This window comes from Pimephales promelas, chromosome 11, assembly GCF_988280905.1.
Source record: "Pimephales promelas chromosome 11, fPimPro1.hap1.1, whole genome shotgun sequence".
Taxonomy (NCBI): domain Eukaryota; kingdom Metazoa; phylum Chordata; class Actinopteri; order Cypriniformes; family Leuciscidae; genus Pimephales; species Pimephales promelas.
Window position 1 is genome coordinate 2,647,995 of NC_142779.1, and position 19,078 is coordinate 2,667,072.

Here is a 19,078-nt window from a genome sequence, read left to right on the forward strand (position 1 = left end):
AAAAAGAGATGACAGACGTGAACAGGAAGCACAAAGATGAACACACCCTTTTATTAAGATTTTTTTATAGTAAACATTTGAAGAGTTCAGATGCAAAAGCCTCTTAGTGCCATTTAAAATTTTCTTCTAAAATGATCATTTTTATCAAGCTTGTATATTTAAGTTCAGTAATTTCACTTAAATGGCAATGATAATTACCTATTAATTGTTATTTAAGTGAAATTACTGAACTTAAATATACAAGTTTGATAAAAAATCATTATTAAAGAAGAAAATTTCTAATGGCATTTAGAGGCTTTTGCATATTGATTTAGCTTGAAACACTTTGTATAAACTGTTGAAACCTTCATGAAAAGTGTTTCTGAACTGAAATTTTTGTATTTTTGATACGAGATGTATACCAAGTAGTCATTATATGCAAGTAATTGTTGACCTCTATCTGTCTCAGGTATTGAGATCACAAATCACGCAACGGCAACGTTAGAAGGCAATCAGATTTTCAACAATCGCTTCGGTGGACTGTTTCTCGCATCTGGCGTCAACGTCACAATGAAAGGTAAGCTGAACGCTTTTGGAATTTGCCTGTTTGATGATCCCGTGACCATGACGTGAACCGTGTTCCCCTTTAATCTTCTTCACAGACAACAAAATCATGAACAACCAGGATGCCATTGAGAAAGCTGTGAGCAGAGGTCAGTGCCTGTACAAGATTTCCAGTTACACCAGCTATCCAATGCACGATTTTTACAGGTAACGCTCCTCGGGAACATCCATTTGAAGTCGGCGTGGGACTTTGGCGGCTGCTTTCTCACTGCTCTGTTCTTCCGTGCAGGTGTCACACCTGTAACACGACAGACCGCAACGCCATCTGTGTGAACTGCATCAAGAAGTGTCATCAAGGGCACGACGTAGAATTTATTAGACATGATAGGTCAGTCATGCCCTCTAAATCTTACTATGAGCTTGCTTTGCATTTATTACTAAAATATCATTTTGCATTCCAAAAAATAAAAGGTCTATTTTATTTAGCTCGTTTTCTACTGGAAATGGAATTAAAGGGATACTCCACCGTTTTTTGAGAGGACTTTTCATGTGTGATGATATTACTACACCGAGTCGAAGTGCTCCCGATCACTTGCTGTGGTAATCCGCCATACAATATAGTTATCCACTTTACACGCTTAGAAAAGTGCAATGTTTTATTTTGTGTCACCGTCCTAGGTCGAGTTACTCTACTTGTGTAACTGTCTTTAAATAGGGAAAATGTGCAGGTGTTTGGTGGCGTCTCTGCTTGGCCCGTATTGAATGAACTGGGCTAGTTAAGTGCTAATATCAAAGTGTCTCGCACGCACTGAGACGACAGAGGTGTGCATCAACTCGTCTTAGTTAAGCAAATAACATAGTTTAATATGAAAAAAAAAACAGTCGAGTATCCCTTTAATGTCGAGGAAAGAAATGCATTTCTAAGTGCGAGTACAAAAAAGTGCATTAGGAAGTGTACATCATGACAGTGTTTGTTGCTCTGCCAATAATTGATGCTGATTAAAAAATGTTGTTTTTTTTCCAATATTATGCCCAAAAAAAATATTACTGTTATAGAGGTTTTGCATTATGACAGTTGGAGAGAACATGTGCTGAAGTGCCAAGCAATTTGACAATAATAAAAAAAAGTTATATATGAAGAGTTCAGATGCAAAAGCCTCTAAATGCCATTTGAAATTTTCTTCTTTAATGATGATTTTTTTTTATCAAACTTGTATATTTAAGTTCAGTAATTTCACTTAAATTGCATTGAGGATTACCTATTAATTGTCATTTAAGTGAAATTACTGAACTTGAACATATAAGCTTGATAAAAATGATCATTTTAGAAGAAAATTTCAAATGGCACTTTTGCATCTGAACTCTTCATATATGTTTTTTTTTTACCTGTAAAATGTGATTCAAACTTTTTTTTATTTAATTGGTACTAGCTAAAAATGCAATAGCCCTATCATTTATTTTAATATATTTTATACAATTGTTAAGAAAAATGCATATATATATTTATATACAGATTGACTTAAAAAGACAAGGTCGGTTAGCAACCAAATTTTGTTAAAAAAAATTTTTGGTTCATATTTTACACTTAAATGAGTAGTTCGCTTTTCAAAAACCTTTTACTGATAATTTACTCACCACCATGTCATCCAAGATGTCCATGTCTTTCTCTCTTCACTTGAAAAGAAATTAAGGTTTTTGATGAAAACATTCCAGGATTTTCTCCATATAATGGACTTCAATGGGGTCCAAACGGTTCAAGGTCCAAAAGAGTTTCAGTGCAGCTTCAAAGGGCTTTAAACGATTCCAGACGATGAATAAGGGTCTTATCAAGCGAAACGATCAGCCATTTAAAAAATAAATAAACAAGTTTTAAGTTTTATAAGCTCAAATGCTCGCCTTGCTCTGTTCTGTGATGCGCGTCTGTGACTCTCCTGTTCGAACTCGTTTATCAAAATGAATAAATCTTTTTTCGAGTCATGACTCGAAGGGTCCAGATAAGACCCTTATTCATCGTCTGGTGTCGTTTAAAGCTGCACTGAAACTCTCATTTGGACCTTGAACCGTTTGGACCCCATTGAAGTCCATTTATATAGTGAAAATCCTGGAATGTTTTCATCAAAAACCTTAATTTCTTTTCAACTTAAGAAAGAAAGACATGGACATCTTGGATGACATGGGGGTGAGTAAATTATCAGCAAAAGTTTTTTTTTAAATGAACTAGAATATGGTCATGCAGAATGAGGCATTAATATGTGCTTTATAAGTATTAATACACAGCCAAGTAATATGCATGCTAATAAGCAATTAGTTTATATTGAGAATTGAACCCTAAACTGTATATAAAGTATATTCCTATACACACATCTATATCTTGTGTGTTTGTCTCTGCAGGTTTTTCTGTGACTGTGGTGCGGGGACGTTGTCAAACCCTTGCACACTAGCCGGAGAGCCGACTCACGACACGGACACGCTGTACGATTCGGCTCCTCCTATAGAGTCCAACACACTGCAGCACAACTGAACCTAAAGACTCCAGTGCAGATGAGATTACACGCTAGAAATAATTCAATTTTATTCAAACAAACAAACATTGTGTAAACGTGGACAGAGAAAACATTTCTATTTAACAAATGCAAACACAGTCACTCTGCGATCCTGTTGACTCAGGATTTGTGGGATGATGAACGAGGACGGTGAAGCGCATGGATCCCCAGTTTGAGCCACACACGAGAGAAACGGACCCTCACAATGCTTCCCATGATGCACCTGTTCTCCAAGCAGCCATCACCGCACTCTTGTATATGTACGGGGAAAAAAAAAAAAGACCCAGCACTTCAATTTTCGTTTTTTTTTTTTTTTTTTGTTTTTTTAAAGACTGAGTTATTGAGGTTTGATTTTAATGCTTTCTCATGTAGTTTTGTATTTTCAAGCAAAAATCTTAAATGTACTTGAATGTCTTTTTATTTTATTAAGTATATTAATTTTGGGGTTGTTTATACCTTAGATTTGCTGTATTTGTTCTCATGTCGCAGGATGTATGTTCTTTCTGTGAAAGAGATTTGATGAAAAAAAGGAAAAAAAGAAGAAAAGAGAAAGAAACACTAAGTATTCTCCAGCAATGTTTTGAGTCTGAAGGGAAAGTGTCCAAGTGATATAAAAGTTTTTAAGTCACCAGGATGCTGGTAACGATTTGGCCCAAGTGATTTAAATAATGTCCCCGCCCCTTTATCCTGATTGGATGACATCAGGAAAGACTAAAAAAGTAAACGCAGGACGCCAGACTCGCGTTCCTGCCCCATTTCCCCCTGAATGCCGCGAGCCGGCGTGACGTTGCTGGAGATTTTAAGAGGCTTCTTGCTTATTTGAAGCTCTGATGAATATCTGTACAGCTTTTTTTGTGCTTTCCCCCTCCATCCAACTGTATTTGGTGACTGTGGGTTCTCATACAGCCTGAATTGTATGCATGTTCCATGACATCTAGACTTAATATATTGTGAAGTACTCAATAACCATTATGTAGCTGGTAGTAATTAATCAAAAGTTTAATTTCCTAGTCAGAGGAACGTGTTACATTTTTAAAAATAAACTTTATTAGATCATTTCAGTAGTGAGATGCTTGCTTGCTTTATATGTGGTGAAAAATAACTCATGGAATAGTGAACTGAAGTGCTCAAAACAAAAGGTTTTCTCATCACAGGCTGCCGATCATCTGAACCAGCGCTGAGAACTGCTCCCGATCAGCTGACGAGGCTTCAGCCAATGACCACAGTTTCCTGGCAAAACAAAAGAAGTAATTAGATTCTCCAATGCATACTAGGATACACATTAATGCCTGCTTTTAGATTGCATTAAGTGTGAAATAACTTTTAATTTGCATTGTTTTTTTTAATTTGCATGTTTGCCAAAAGCTTCTGATTGAAAACAAAGGTTTAGGATTTTTCTCCATATAATGGACTTCAATGGGGTCCAAACGGTTCAAGGTCCAAATGAGAGTTTCAGTGCAGCTTTAAAGAGCTTTAAACGACACCAGACGATGAATAAGGGTCTTATCAAACAAAACTATCGGTCGTTTCAAAAATAATTTAAAAAGTTTAAGTTTTATAAGCTCAAATGCTCGCCTTGCTCTGTTCTGTGATGCGCGTCCGTGACTCTCCTGTTCATCAAAATGAACAAATCTTTTTTTCTAGTCATGACTCGAAGGGTCCTTTATAAGACCCTTATTCATCGTCTGGAATCGTTTAAAGCCCTTTGAACCGTTTGCAGTTTGCACTGAAACTTTTGGACCGTTTGGACCCCATTGAAGTCCATTATATGGAGAAAATTCCTGGAATGTTTTCATCAAAAACCTTAATTTCTTTTCGACTGAAGAAAGAAAGACATGGACATCTTGGATGACATGGGGGTGAGTAAATTATCAGCAAAGTTCTTTTTTTAAAAGTGAACTACTCTTTTAATTGTCATGAAAACGTCACTCGGTTCATAAATGTTCTTACTTGAATATCCTGAGAGACACGGTGCTCCTTTCAAACTCACGGGCCTTCTTATGGCCCGACTGGATGACTTCCTCCGGGATGTTTGCCAAGCGCGCTGCGTTGAAGCCGTAACTTTTGGGACACGCGCCACAGATGAACTTGTAGAGGAAGGTGATGGTCTCCTGACTGGGGTCCTCGCATTCATTCTCCACCATACAGGCCTGAGAGGGAAACAAATGAAAATCCTTTCACTAAACACAACTACTTGTTCACAGTGCTTTGTCAGTGTAGGACAGTCGATCGCCGGGAGCAGGATTGGGCACCCCTGGCCTAGAAAGATAACATTCTGGGAGTCGAGACTATAAAGGAGGAAGGATCACCGTCACTCCAAGACAATTGGTACGTGTTTGTCTCTTATTGGGTTTGTGCTGAAACTGACCATGTGTCCGAGTCTCACGGCGGGGTCCTGGGCGTGCTCCTCCACCAGCGAGTGGTAATGAGTGGAGAACAGGGTCCGACAGCAGATCTTCTCCGACAGCTCCTTCACCACTGCGCTCGCGATGGCTGTGCCGTCATACGTGGCCGTACCTCGGCCTGCGGTTCAAGCACAACAAAAGGTCAAGTCACCTTTATTTCTATAGCGCTTTTTACAATAGATTGTTTCCAAGGGGCAAGTTAGCCTCAGTGACGCTACGGTTTAACGGTTTCATTTACCCAGTTCATCAAGCAGGACGAGGGAGTGGTTGGTGGCGTGCAAAAGTATGCTAGCAGTCTCGCTGAGCTCCACAAAGAACGTACTTTCACCTAGAAAACATGATAGATTAAGTGTTGATAGTACAGGGTTTCTGCAGGTTTCAGTAAGTCAAATTTAAGACCTTTTTAAGACCATAAACATTGAAATTTAAGACCTAAACAACACATTACCAAAAATTTAAATAAGAAAATATTCTGAAAAAAAAAAAAAAGATTTTATATAATATGTGTGTGGAGGTGAAATTTGTACTTTGCATTTTATACTGTAAAAACACAATTATAGTTGATTTTAGTTGATCATACCCAGAGATGAAATGGCATGAACATTTCATTTCATGATTACTATGAAATCAATTAGCCAAATGTATGTCTAAACCCAGCATATAAAATTAGCATGAATATGCACTTTTTGTTTACAGAAACATTAAAATACCATTCAAAATGATGGCCAGATTTTAAAGGAGTGTCTTGCAACAGGTTAAGTCTAGTTAAAATAAAGTCTTCACAAAAATAGTTTTATAAACAGATAAACCTCACGTATTTCAGCCTTTAAATAATCTTTTATAAAAAGATTGAGTCAAAAAAATGATAAATTACTGACACATCACCTTATCTTTTATTATTAATGGTAAAATTTGGGCCGATTTATCTGTTGCCTCTGTCGTTGCTATGCAACCATGCACCGCGCTCTCCATAACGACAAAGACGGTTTTTCCACCACCGAGAAACGCTTGCTGTAACGTTAGGTCTGCTACAAGATTTATTCACGGAGAAGAGAAAAACACCGGTAGTGTTTGGGCGCACCGCGATCCTTCATGTTGACTGAGCTTTCAACGTTGTTACGGAAGGGGCTGATTGGTTGGTTCTTCGGTTCGTTTGCGACATTCTGAATCTGAAATGGCGAGATTTTTTCAATCTCGCTGTGGATGCGACGCGCCTATATTTGAATGAACTTGAGCGCGCAAACCTGGTGTATGAACGGCCTCTTGGCAAGCTACCTCGTATCAAACCACGAGCTAATGCTAGCTAGCACGGGAGCTGCGTGTTTGAACTGGTTTAAACCCCTGCACTAGAGCTGCGCTTTGTAGGCTACTAGTCAATACTTTTTTGCTACTTTCTTTGTAATAACTTTCTGCGGCCAGAGTTTTGGTAAAATCTTTTTAAGACCTGACTAAATCAAATTTAAGACCTCAGATGAAAATCTAGCCGTTTTTAAGACTTTTTAAGGCCTTACATTTAAAGTTCAGAATTTCAGACTTTTTAAGACCCCGTTGAAACCCTGTAGTAAAGCTCACACATGAACAGTGAAGCAAGCGGCAACTTACAACTTACCTGACATTATACGGTCAGAGGCGCCAAGACGAGTGAACACTCGGTCCACAGGAGTGAGACGCAAACTCTCAGCAGGAACGTAACAGCCCAGCTGGGCCAAGATCACCACCAGACCACACTGAAACACATAAGAATCTGCATATTACTTTATTTCTACTTAACAGGAAGTTCACAAAAACTCAATTTATGGTCCTATTATGTTTTTTTACATGTTCCAGTGGGAGTTATTCTCTTTATCAGTGTCAGTGTTTCTGAACTCCTGAAACGCCTCCGTTGTAGTCATAATATTCCTCATTTAAATAATGAATATGCAGAATAAAGGGGCGGGGCCTGGTTGAGTTGTCAATAACGGTAACATGGCCTTACTGACAGACTGGGAGAGAGGAGCTGTAGCAATGGATAATGGGTTTGTTGAAAATTCAAGCATGAAAACCTAATCTAGAAGACCCCAAAAACAAAATCAAGACTTAGTAGGTCCTCTTTAACACTTTAGGTTACTTCAGTAGTCCCGTGGTGAAAGAAATTAATTTTTAAAAGTACAAATATTCCATATTCTCTTAATGAATAGGCCGTAAATCCAGTATGTGTAGATATACCATAGGCTGAATCAGGGTTCGTACACCTTTTCCAAGGTCAAATTCAAGCACTTTTCAAGCACTTTCAAGGTCCATTTTAAAGTTTTTTCCAGGACCTTATTCACCGTAAATTACAAACCAATACATAGTAAAAAAATATTATTTTGCGGTTTTTCCACATTAAAAGAGATAGTATGAAATAAACAGACAAAATTGTGTTTCGGAATAGCAGAAGGATCAGATATTGAAGCAAAACACAGGTTTTATTTTTCAAAATGTTGTTAGAGGATTTGATCCAAATGACATGCAGTCGGGGTGGGCGGTATGACCAAAATTCTGTTCCACGGTATGACTAATTTTATTTCACGGTAACGATATATTTCACGTTATAGTTATTTATACATGTAGTTATTCTCCAAAAATCATCATAAAGGGCTTTGTATACTAAATAAACCCAAATACTTCAGAAATGAAAAGTTATTTTCCTTGTTTGACTCTTATTTGGCAAATAATTTATTTAGCAAACTATTTTGATAGCTAAATATAGTGAAAAAACATTAACTTTTAGAAGAACTTCCCCCAACTGACTGATATTACAACACTCATAGGTGCTCATAGGCACTCAATATACAACTCATAGGTGCAATTAAACTTTAAATAAAGTGTTGCTGAATCATTTTTCAATCTCATGTTATTGCTTTACCTTATCAATCAGTTTATAATATCTAAATATTTTATTTTGAACTATTCTATTCATAATAATTTAGTAACTTCCTTTTAATTTGGTAGGATAATATTAGCAATACTATTATGTTTAAATGTGTTCCCAGGTACATTTTTTGCCATGTCTGCTTATTATACTTCGTTTTTTAAGGGCCTTGTTCTGCTCTTTTTGTGATATCTGGCAACCCGTCACCTGGAGCTTTCAAGAGACGTTCAGAATCAGTTGTGTCAAGTTCAGAAGTGACTAGAAGGAGAGCAGCAGTATGAAAACCGTACAGCAGCTACTGTTAATGTTGACTAAGCAGTTATACACACCTATATTATACACACCTTGTAACTGCGTCATTATTTAATATGTTACCACAGCCGGGGTATACACACTGAAACACCGAGATCCCTCTCAGTGTGTGTGTGCGCGCGTCCTTTGCATCAGTAAAATGCGATCGGTTCATTTGAGCGTCAGGTTGTATCACGGATCGAATCAAATGAAGATTTTATCAGCTGGTTCAGAGGCCAATTGTTTAGAGTTAGAAATTTATAATTCGCGCTGCATATTTAGTAATTTTGCCTCAGGTACCGACTATCCGAGACTACCTGGAGGAGGTGCTCCGAGTTCGGCTGCTCCCGAACCATGCCGCGGTTCGCGTGAATGTGAAAGAATCACGGACAGGACTCGGGTGCGCACTTAGTAAAGTGACCTGTCCATGCGTTTTACTTTTAGCTGATTATGATGTAAAATAAAAACACATGTATAAGGATGATAGTGTTGATGATTTACCTTGGATACGAGCGAGAGTAAGTCTACAGTGCACACACATATAGCGCGTGGACTCAGGCTAACAAATTATTAGAAGTCCACTGTCTCCTGCGTTAGCAAGCAGCAGAGAGCCAAATGCGATACACAGTAAACCTGTTGTTCACTCAGCTGCGCATAATAACAACACAATATATTGACCCGTGTTCTGTTTTCCATCATGCGTCGTGCACGTTTTTGATGACGTAAGATGCACGCAAACACACCAGGATTTAATAGAATCAAGTTGAGTGTGAAACCAGGCCAACGCTGCGGGGGGCGCCGGTAACAAACGCGCTCGGGCCGCAGCAAATGATTTATTTCGCCATTTAATAAACAAAATATTCAGTCAGATAGGTATTTGTTGTGAAAGAAACAGTTACAATTGCAAGCACTTTCAAGCATTTTATCCAAAATTTAAGCACTTTTCAAACCTTGAAAACACAACATCAAAATTCAAGCATTTTCAAGGATTTCAAGCACCCGTACGAACCCTGCTGAATGCAACATTTTACAAATCTCCTTTATTAATTAAAATAATAACTAATTTAATATTAACATTATGTTCATTGACAGAATTTCCAGGCCTAAACAACTAAACATTTTGAAAATGTGATATAGAAACGTGCATTTCCAGAAATAGGAGCTCAAACCACATCCTTCCTGAACAGCTGCCGAACACATCGAGTTTACCTAGATGCTCCTTGACTATATTCAGTCATTATTAAATGATTAGGGTTGTATGGGTGAAAATATTTGCTCCGACAATGATTCGATTACAATGAAATTTGGCCACGATTCAGTTCAAATCAATTTTTTTGGGCCGTATTATTTTCAAGACAAAAATGTAACGTTTCATCTAATGCCTTTACAACACAATGTCACATCAGAATAGACTGTGAATCTGCATTTAGTGGATTTTTAATTGAATCAACACACCATGAACATTGTTTTGTCATCTTGAATATTGATTTCCAACGCTCACCTGTCTCATTAAGGTGGACTTGCCTCCCATGTTTGGCCCGGTGACTAACACACATGGGGCAAGTGCTTTATCATTATCTTGACCCTCTTCTTCACCGCTAGGGCAAGCGATGAAGATGTCATTGGGAATGAAGTCATCACCAAAGAAGGTCTTGGTGACACAAGGGTGACGGGACGCTCTCAGATCCAGGAAGGGGTGCGACTGAGACCCGTCACCCGGAAGAACCATCTCCGGTCTCGCCATGGGGCCGTCTCCGCTCTGACTGTACCGGGACATGCTTAACAGCACATCTGGTGGTGACAACAACAGAAAACATATCTTTTTACCAAACATCATTCTAGTACCAATCTCACAAGTACTTATCAAGGCATTTTTGGAAAATATTCCACTTTTCTGTGGTCCAAAACATTCTACGATTCTGAAAAATGTAGAAATTCTGGAAAAAGTCAAAATTTCACTAAAACAAAATTTCCATGGCTTGTTGTGATTGCACATACAGCCATTCTGGAAAATATCATTAAATGTTTTTTAGCCATCACCTAATTGATTTACATGCAAATGCACTTGTAACTACAAACTAGCTCAAATGAAACCTTTGACAACCCATCCATAAAGAATAGATGTATTAACTACAATCAAATATGAAAATCAGCCTATTTTCAGCTAGGAGTAGGAGTTGAGCATGTTGCCATTATTGATGATATGCATGATATTCTGTATGAAATATTTTTTAACGAAAGGGTAAAAACAAGTCTTATGAATACCAAAATTTTGAAAGTTTAAACAAAATAAATAGAGCCCTGGTCTCACAGACAGGGCTTAACAGTTAGATTAAGCCAGGATTAGCCTTAGTTCAATTAGGACATTTAAGTAGCTATAAGAAATATGCCTTAGAAAGGAAAAAAAAAAAACATGACTGGAGTGCATCTTGAGGCAAAACAATGGCACTGATATATTTTAAGGCCATGTCCACACTAATATTTTATTATATTTTTCTCTCTGTTTTTGCCTTCCGTCCACACTGAGATGGCGTTTTAAGTCAACAAAAACGTATCGTTTTGAAAACGCTCTCCAAAGTGGATAAATTTGAAAACGCCGCTTTCGCGTTGTAGCGTGGACAGTGAAACCGGAGGTATTTCAAAACGATGACGTAAGTTTAGTCATGTGATCCATGTAGTACCAATAGATATTCATGTTTATCGGTATTGTGCCTGTTATGTGTTATTCATTTTTACACTATTGCTAAAATATGTTACTTTCTATGTGCTATTCTTCATAGCACAGTACTGCAAAGATAACAGATAATGTAGTCTACTCACATTTGCAGTCCTGCGGCAAAACAGGAGAGCAGTTGCGTTTTAGACCAAACATATGGTGACTGAACGCGACCTGGACGCATCCGTGATGGTGAGATATTTCGCTAAATAAAATTATCCTGTTATTGTGCGATGACATTATTATTTATTTTCTCGGTGAGCTTTTGTGAAGTTTCTCGCATGCGCAGTAAAGTGAATTTAGAAGTTTCTCATCCACACTGAAACGTCGGAAAACACCTGAAAACGCTAGTGTGGACGGAGAGCGTTTTTAAACGAAAACCCCGTTTTCAAATGCATCCGGATTAATGTGGACGTAGCCTAAGATGTCACTTTCAAAGCTCAAACATGCATTTAAATCTGGGCTTAACTTATTTGTTTTTCTCACCAAGTACAGCCATGCACTCAACGGCGGTCTGCCAGTCTTTGTAATTCTTGTCGAAATTGTAGAAGAGTCTTCTCATGCAGTCCTTAAGCGCTGCGTCTCTTTTGTCTTCCCAGCTCTGCATCTCTGAAAACAGCCGCTCGATCTCTTTGGTAGAGTAACGCTTCCAGCCCTTCTTAGTGGACCTCACCTCGTACTCCTCCGGCACGCTCCTCTCGGAAACACTGTCGGGGACTTCCAGCTGGTAGCGGTTCCTTCCCGTTCCCCAGTAGGATAGGTTCTTACAGCCCAATCTCTTCTTCTGTCGGTCCAGGTATTCCTGCAGGTCTTTCTCGCAATCTTTAACTCCACCTAGGGCTTGGTCGTACTCCGGATCAAAGCCAGCTTTTGGAGTTATGACACCTGTGGTTCGAGCTTTCTGATGGTCGAAAGCTTTGTCCCAACGTTTGAGCTCTGGCGAAAGTTTGGGGAAGAGCCCGTCTTCATTTTCCGTCTTGAGGAGCAACACTCGGCGCAATAGTTTCGAGCGGAAGCCTTCGGCGACGGGCTTCATGATCGACACGATTTCTTTCATAACTTTAAAACCCTCGAGTGCAGCGAGAAAGTCTGCGATCTTACGTTTGCTGTAGGTGACCTCCTCGTACAGGACGGCTCGGGAGTCCGGGTGGTCTTGTCCTTTAAGAGGAGTACCCATGCTGTGGATCTTGCTAAGTAGCCTTTCGAGATCCGGAAGCTTCTTTAGCAGGTCGGTGACTTCGGTCACTTGAGATGGAGCGCCCATCAGGTCCTCCAGAGCATCTAAACGATCCCCAATGGAGGATGGATTACAAAGAGGGGCGCAGAGCCATTGCTTCAACAACCTCTTGCCGAAGGGAGTGCAACACGTGTCCAATCGCTCAAGTAGGGTTCCCTCAGGACCGCCGGTCGAGCCATTCTGAAAGATCTCAAGGTTAGCAAGGGTCACTCCATCCAAAACCATTTTTTGATGGGTCTGGGCAAAAAAACAAGACGCTCCCCCAGCCTGCTCCATCTCCACATCGACAGGAACATACTCCTCAAAGTTGCCCATGGAAAAAAGCTCCTGGTCCACTAGACATTTCTTGAGGTAAAACATGCAGCCGCCAAGGGCGGAAAGAGCGAGTTCATAACCCGTCTTTGGAGTGAGACTTAGAGCGTCACATTCGGACGTCATGGCTTTGAGAGTTGGAGGAAGCACTGATGCCGCCTTTTCATCATTGCTCTCTTTAAAGTAGTCTTCCTCAGCAAGGACCTTTAAGGTCTTCTGGGCATCCCAAAACTGCGAACCAGCATTGAGGCCTTCGAGTAAAGTGGAGGCCAAGATGGCCTTAAAGATTTTCAATGTCTCGGTTGAAGGATTGCCCTTCTCGAAAACAACCTGGGCGGGAGAATAGTGCGCAACCAGAGTACGCAAACGGGAACAATGGCGGTCATCCCGGAACTGGCCGATATGGAAGCGTCCCACCGACGTGTCAATGAAACAAACCCCGTAGATGTGGCAATGGCCTGCACTGTCCTCCTCGCTCTTCTCTTTAATGCTCAACAGGTATTTACTTTGAGTTTCAGAAGGGGCGCCGTCAAGCACGCTGTACGTCTGAGTCCCTCGCGTGATGATTCGGCAAACCTCTCGGTTGACGACGCGGTCGAATTTGGTGGGACGCGACATTTTCTTGCATCGTGCCTCCATCATATCAGGGGTCTCGGTCTGTTCCACACGAGCCACTTTGTAGCCCTTTTGCACGAGGACGTCTGAGAAGCGCCCGAAGCCAATCTCGGGGAAGCCTGAATGGGCCCAAGTGCCTTTCATGAAGGTAAGGCCGAGTTCGTTGACGCCAATCACCGCGTCCATATGGTAGAGCTCGTAGAACTTTCCGACTTTGTAGAACAAAACGGTATCGAACATCTCAGACTTCAGCTGCCACCAGCGGCGCATTCCAGGCGTTGTCCTGTTCAGGAAATCATCGGGAACATATAGAGTCGTGGGGTCGTAGTTTTTATCAGATTGTCGTTTACGCTGCGCATCCTTTCTCTTGCCGTCCATCAACCAGTCGAGTTTCTCATGGTCCCACACAGTAGATCCTCCCTCTGTACCGTTTGCACTGGTACTCTGACTTTCGAAGTTGTCTGGGGCAGAGAAAGCAGAGAGTCGGGATTTGGTGTTGGACGTCACGGATGGTGAAGTTGCAGGTGCTCGTTTTGGGGTCTGTGATTTAACGGGCTTCTCTAAAGGACGTTTGCGCTTGACCGGTTTCACCGGGCTTTCTGGTTCTGGTTCGGGCTCCTGCTTGCTTTCTTCTTCCTCAGCCCCGCTACTCACTACCTCCTCGTCACTGCTTACTGTTGCTTGCTCGGGATTGAACTCTTCACCGGAATCATCGCTGTCAGATGCCACCACGATGCGCCGACGCTTCGACTTCTGACCTTTTTCAGCCGCGGCACGAGATGAACGCCGGCTGGGTTTCACCTTTTCTTCAGCCTCTTCCTCAGTCGTTTCCTCATCTGTTAGAGTTGATTTCTCAACCTATAATAAAATATTACATGAAATTAAGATGGTTGCAAAACTGGATGAAAACTTTTTAAGCCCCTTTCACAGCTAGTTGATCCCCGAAAATTGTCATAAAATTGCCAGAATGCCTTCTGTGTGAACACAAACACGTCCCTAGGGGGTGGTGATGGCGCAGTGGATAAGACACATGCCTTTGGTGTGGGAGAGCCGGGTTCGAATCCACTGTGAGACACCAATGTGTCCCTGAGCAAGACACTTAACCCCTAGTTGCTCCAGAGTCGTGCGAATTGCAAGTCGCTTTGGATAAAAGCGTTAGCTAAATGAAGAAATGTAAAATGTAAATATAGTACACATTTGTACACCAGCTTAAGTTTTATGCTATGCTTTACGCTAGTTTATGATCGAATCAGGAAAAAAAAAGAAAAAAAGCGTGGTTTCTCGCAGATCATGAGCAAACTTACGACGCTCTGGAGACATTACACGGCAAATCGATGTCACGTGTCTTTACGAGATGTGTGAACGCGCGCAAACGATTCTGGAAAATCACTGGGAATGTGAATGAACCAAAATCGAACCATAAGCGGACAAATCCTGGGGCAAATTATTGGTGCATTTAAAGCTTTTTTTTCAGATGATGAAATTATTAGAGACCAGTCTTTTTGCACGCTTACATATTTTCAGTAAATAATGACTTTAATTCCACTCAAAGTGATTGAATGACTTCAGAAGAGTTAGGAATATAGTCGTATGAACTACTTTTATGATGACTCGACTTGTAGACACTTTATGCTGCATGGTAACGTTCTTCAAAATCGCGGAAAAAAGAAAGTCATACAGATTTGGAAAGACTTAAGACAAGTAAATTATGAGAGAAATTTACATTTTTGGCTGAAATATCCCATTAAAACTAAATGCATCTTTTATGTTAAAATTAACCTTCTTTGATTTAGTGTTTGCTCACCTCCATATCCTCAACATCATCCTCTTCATCGGAGGGATCCATGCACACGGGAATCTTCAGTCTCTGCTCAGGATTCTGCTTCATTGCAGCATCTGCCAGCTCCATTGCTTTACGTATCACAGGCTTACCGCTGAAGAACACGCCTCCCGATTTGGCATCTGCGCTATTAGAGCCTTAAAATAATAACAAGAAATTATGCAAGGTCAGAGTAAAGTATTACACACATTTGAATAATATTTGATTTGATAAGTGTAACCAAGCCTTGCTCTCACCTTGGTACTCTCTTATGTATTTAGTGTTAACCCAGCCTCGGGTTGGTGGTTCATCGAAAAAGTGAACGTGAAGCCTTTGGTCTCGGCCACGGCCCCTCATCTGCTGTCCGCTGAGAGGTTGAGGAACAACCATACAGGGCCACCAGGGATGTCCTTCCATCTTGGCCCATACCAGTGTGCCAGCACTAAACATGCATGACTGTTTTCTGCAGAGAAACAATGATCTTTGTGATGCATTCATTCAAAACAAAGTAAGTGCAAAATCACAGATTCGCTTGAAGTGTACATAAGGTGAAAATGAAGTACTTGTATATTGACTGAAGGGTCCAAATACTTTAATACTTTTTGATGGCAATGTTAAGTATTTCAATAGTTTAACATACACAATAGTTTATATATATTTAATGTAGTTCAGTTATAGGAACTCATGAAACTATGTACAATATTAAGTACTGGAGTAATAAGTATTGTAATGTTGTTTACAATAATTTTAGTTGAAGTACATTCGCAGTGATAGACAGGAGAGTAAATCATAGAGTAAATGCAGAACAATCAATATGCTTTATAAAACAAAGCAATTAAAAACAGTTTATGCTCCAATACTACAGTTTTTGTACAACGAAATGAAATTAACTTGGTATTATCCACCACCACTGTTATTAAAATTAACAAACAACATGCTTTAAGGAATATACCCTCTTTTTTGCCTCATTATTAAATAATCTATTGTATACATTGATCTAAAATGTATTATTATTTTAGACTAGCGCTAACTGTTAACGGATTTTATTATATAGCGATAAAAATATTATTATTTATTATAATAAATGAGTACAGGTAGTAATTTTAGTAATTACTAACTTAGATAATTCTAGTAATTTTTTCTGAGGAGAATTTTTAACGGACGCTCCTATTGGACAGACGAGGAAAAAAAAGTTGCCTTCCACACAGTCTCCCGCCAAAAAAAAAAAAAAAAAAGAAGTCTCAAACACACTCCACAGGCAAAAGTATCCCGTGTGGTGGACTCATATAAAACATAATCCTCAGGTAAGTTTTCAATATGACACCACAGTCACTAAAGTGTGTATGATAAACTACTCACTTTACAGTAACCAAACTAATCCTTATAAAATGTAAATACGGCACATGACAAAACAGTTACGTTACTGTAGCAGCACCAGGGCAAACTATAAAACCATGGTAACGTTACATGTGCAAATAACTGATACTTTTCGTAAACATAATTAGAGTGTTATTGTATATTAATGTACCATGATTTTACCATTATAAGAGTAGTACCACGACATGGTGTCACCATGGTAACCAGTACAATACCTTTGCATGGCATTATTGCACATATAACGTTAGTTGCAGTTAGTGTAAGTTACCTCTCCTTTGCAGGGTTTGCTTTCTCCCCGAACAGTTTCGCGTGTCCAGCTTTAACTTGAGATTTGGCCGGTTTTGCTGGTGTTTTCTTGCCGTTGATGTTGGCTTGTTCTTTAGGTGAGGTGTTGGATCTCCTCACTGCATCTGCCTCCACCGGAGAAGGGTTGGATTTGGCCTTCGGCGCGGGTGGAGGCGACTTTGTGAAGAAATTAAAGAGGGAAATTTGCTTTGCCATGTCTCCCAAAGGGGTGTTGTGCAATATGTTGTGAAATTATTCTAAAAAAATAATTAATCTATATTCCATTCCAACAGACCCAGCGCTGCTCTGCTCTGCTGAGGTATTTATGGAGCTGAGAGTTCGCGGGAAAATGCCGCTGCTCGCGCACGGAAAGGGAAGAGGAGGAGCACGTCACGTGACGTCGCGAGAATTTGGACCAATAGGAACCACTGTGTATCCTTTTACACAGCCCACGTGGCTGATATGACGCATGCGTTTATTTACAAGATGTAAACAACACAGGTCCAGAAGCACTTCCTGTTTCAGTTTTTTAACACTACATAAAAGCTGGGATAAAATACAATCAACAGAACATTTAAAACTGAATCAAAAAGTTAAACAAACATCTTTAAGATGTTTTCTTTACATGTGAAATAAAGAAAACAGTTACAAACTGAAACAGAAAGTGTTTCTGGACCAGTGTTGTTTACATCTTGTGAAATGGTCTATAATGCGTTCCATTAGAATCAGGTTCTAGATGCTCATGCGCTGCTTTCCCGTTGTTTTTCTCTGTAAACTACGCGATTGGCTGTCAACGCGTTCTTTGTGAGCCAGCACTAAAAGGACATAAACATAAGTTACACATATGATAAATATAAATGTAAAATAATGGGGAAAACACAGAGTAGCGTCACGTGTTTACTAGTGATATGTTCTTATGTATGGAATGACAAAGCTGCCAAAATAATAAATATATATATATATATATATATATATATGAAGGGTTCAGATGCAAAAGCCTCTAAGTGCCATTTGAAATTTTCTTCTAAAATGATCATTTTTATCAAGCTTGTATATTTAAGTTCAGTAATTTCACTTAAATGACAATGAAGATTACCTATTAATTGTCATTTAAGTGAAATTACTGAACTTAAATATACAAGCTTGATAAAAATGGTCATTTTAGAAGAAAATTTCAAATGGCATTTAGAGGCTTTTGCATCTGAACTCTTCATATATACACATACATTTTATGTACAAACCACCCCCCCAAAAAAAAAAAAATAGAGTTTGTAATTTTATTTCTATTTATTTGTACTATCACATCTGTTACGATGTAAATATTAAATTTATGCCCAAATTGTATAATAATTATTTTTTTTTTGTAATTCAACTTTTTTATTGTTCAACAGTCAAAACATCAGAGTACATCACATTATTCAGTAATCACCTTTGCAATTAGTTACACACTCCGCCACTAGTCCCCATCAGTGGAATACAACCAAAACAAAAGCACATGAAAATTAAACTGAGTAAAATTATTGAGCAGTCCTATTTACACCATTTTTACATGCTGCCAAAAATGGTCCCATGTTTCTTTAATTTCTCCCTCATTATGCAGTCTCCCCAACACGCTCTCATATGAAGCAATTTCAATCATCCCATCAACCCAGTCTTTAAGGTCTGGGGTTTTGGGGCATTTCCAATTTCGCAAGATCATCCTGACAGCTGTAATACAGCCACTCTTAATAAGGGTAAATTTATTTTTTTCTATGTTGGGTATCATTGATTTATCTCCAAGAAGGCATAATCGTGTATAATAATTATTAATACAAATAATGTATAACTCTATGTACAAAATCAATGCAATCCTATGATACAAATGAAATTCCTTATTATACATTGAATCAAAAATATGAAGAGTTGAATGTTTATTTTGAGAAGTTTGACATGAGGGGACTCTGAGTTCTGCGTATGTATTTATTTATTTGATGTAAAATATTAGAGAAGGCTGCATATTAGTTTGAAAGTGATATGATGGACATGGACTAGAAAGATATATG

The 19,078-nt window shown here is 39.2% G+C and overlaps 2 protein-coding genes across 3 annotated transcripts in view; one reads left to right on the plus strand and one right to left on the minus strand.

Annotated features, from left to right (window-relative positions):
- fbxo11a (F-box protein 11a) overlaps positions 1 to 4,142 on the plus strand; it is a 44,083-nt gene extending 39,941 nt beyond the window's left edge. For both annotated transcript variants that reach the window (XM_039658392.2, XM_039658393.2), the window contains 4 exons: positions 449 to 556; positions 642 to 750; positions 833 to 931; positions 2,935 to 4,142. In XM_039658392.2, coding sequence (XP_039514326.1) covers positions 449 to 556; positions 642 to 750; positions 833 to 931; positions 2,935 to 3,064 — 446 coding nt within the window. In that variant the 3' untranslated portion in view covers positions 3,065 to 4,142. The remainder of the gene's footprint in view (positions 1 to 448; positions 557 to 641; positions 751 to 832; positions 932 to 2,934) is intronic.
- On the minus strand, positions 4,111 to 17,539 carry msh6 (mutS homolog 6 (E. coli)). Its single transcript, XM_039658391.2, has 10 exons — positions 17,020 to 17,539; positions 15,632 to 15,837; positions 15,360 to 15,532; positions 11,878 to 14,413; positions 10,177 to 10,466; positions 7,101 to 7,218; positions 5,730 to 5,819; positions 5,455 to 5,609; positions 5,037 to 5,236; positions 4,111 to 4,316 (listed from the first exon to the last, which is right to left on the minus strand). The coding sequence occupies exons 1-10, from the start codon at positions 17,250 to 17,252 to the stop codon at positions 4,235 to 4,237; spliced, it is 4,083 nt and encodes a 1,360-aa protein (XP_039514325.2). The 5' UTR covers positions 17,253 to 17,539; the 3' UTR covers positions 4,111 to 4,234.
- Between the last annotated feature and the right edge of the window lie 1,539 nt (positions 17,540 to 19,078).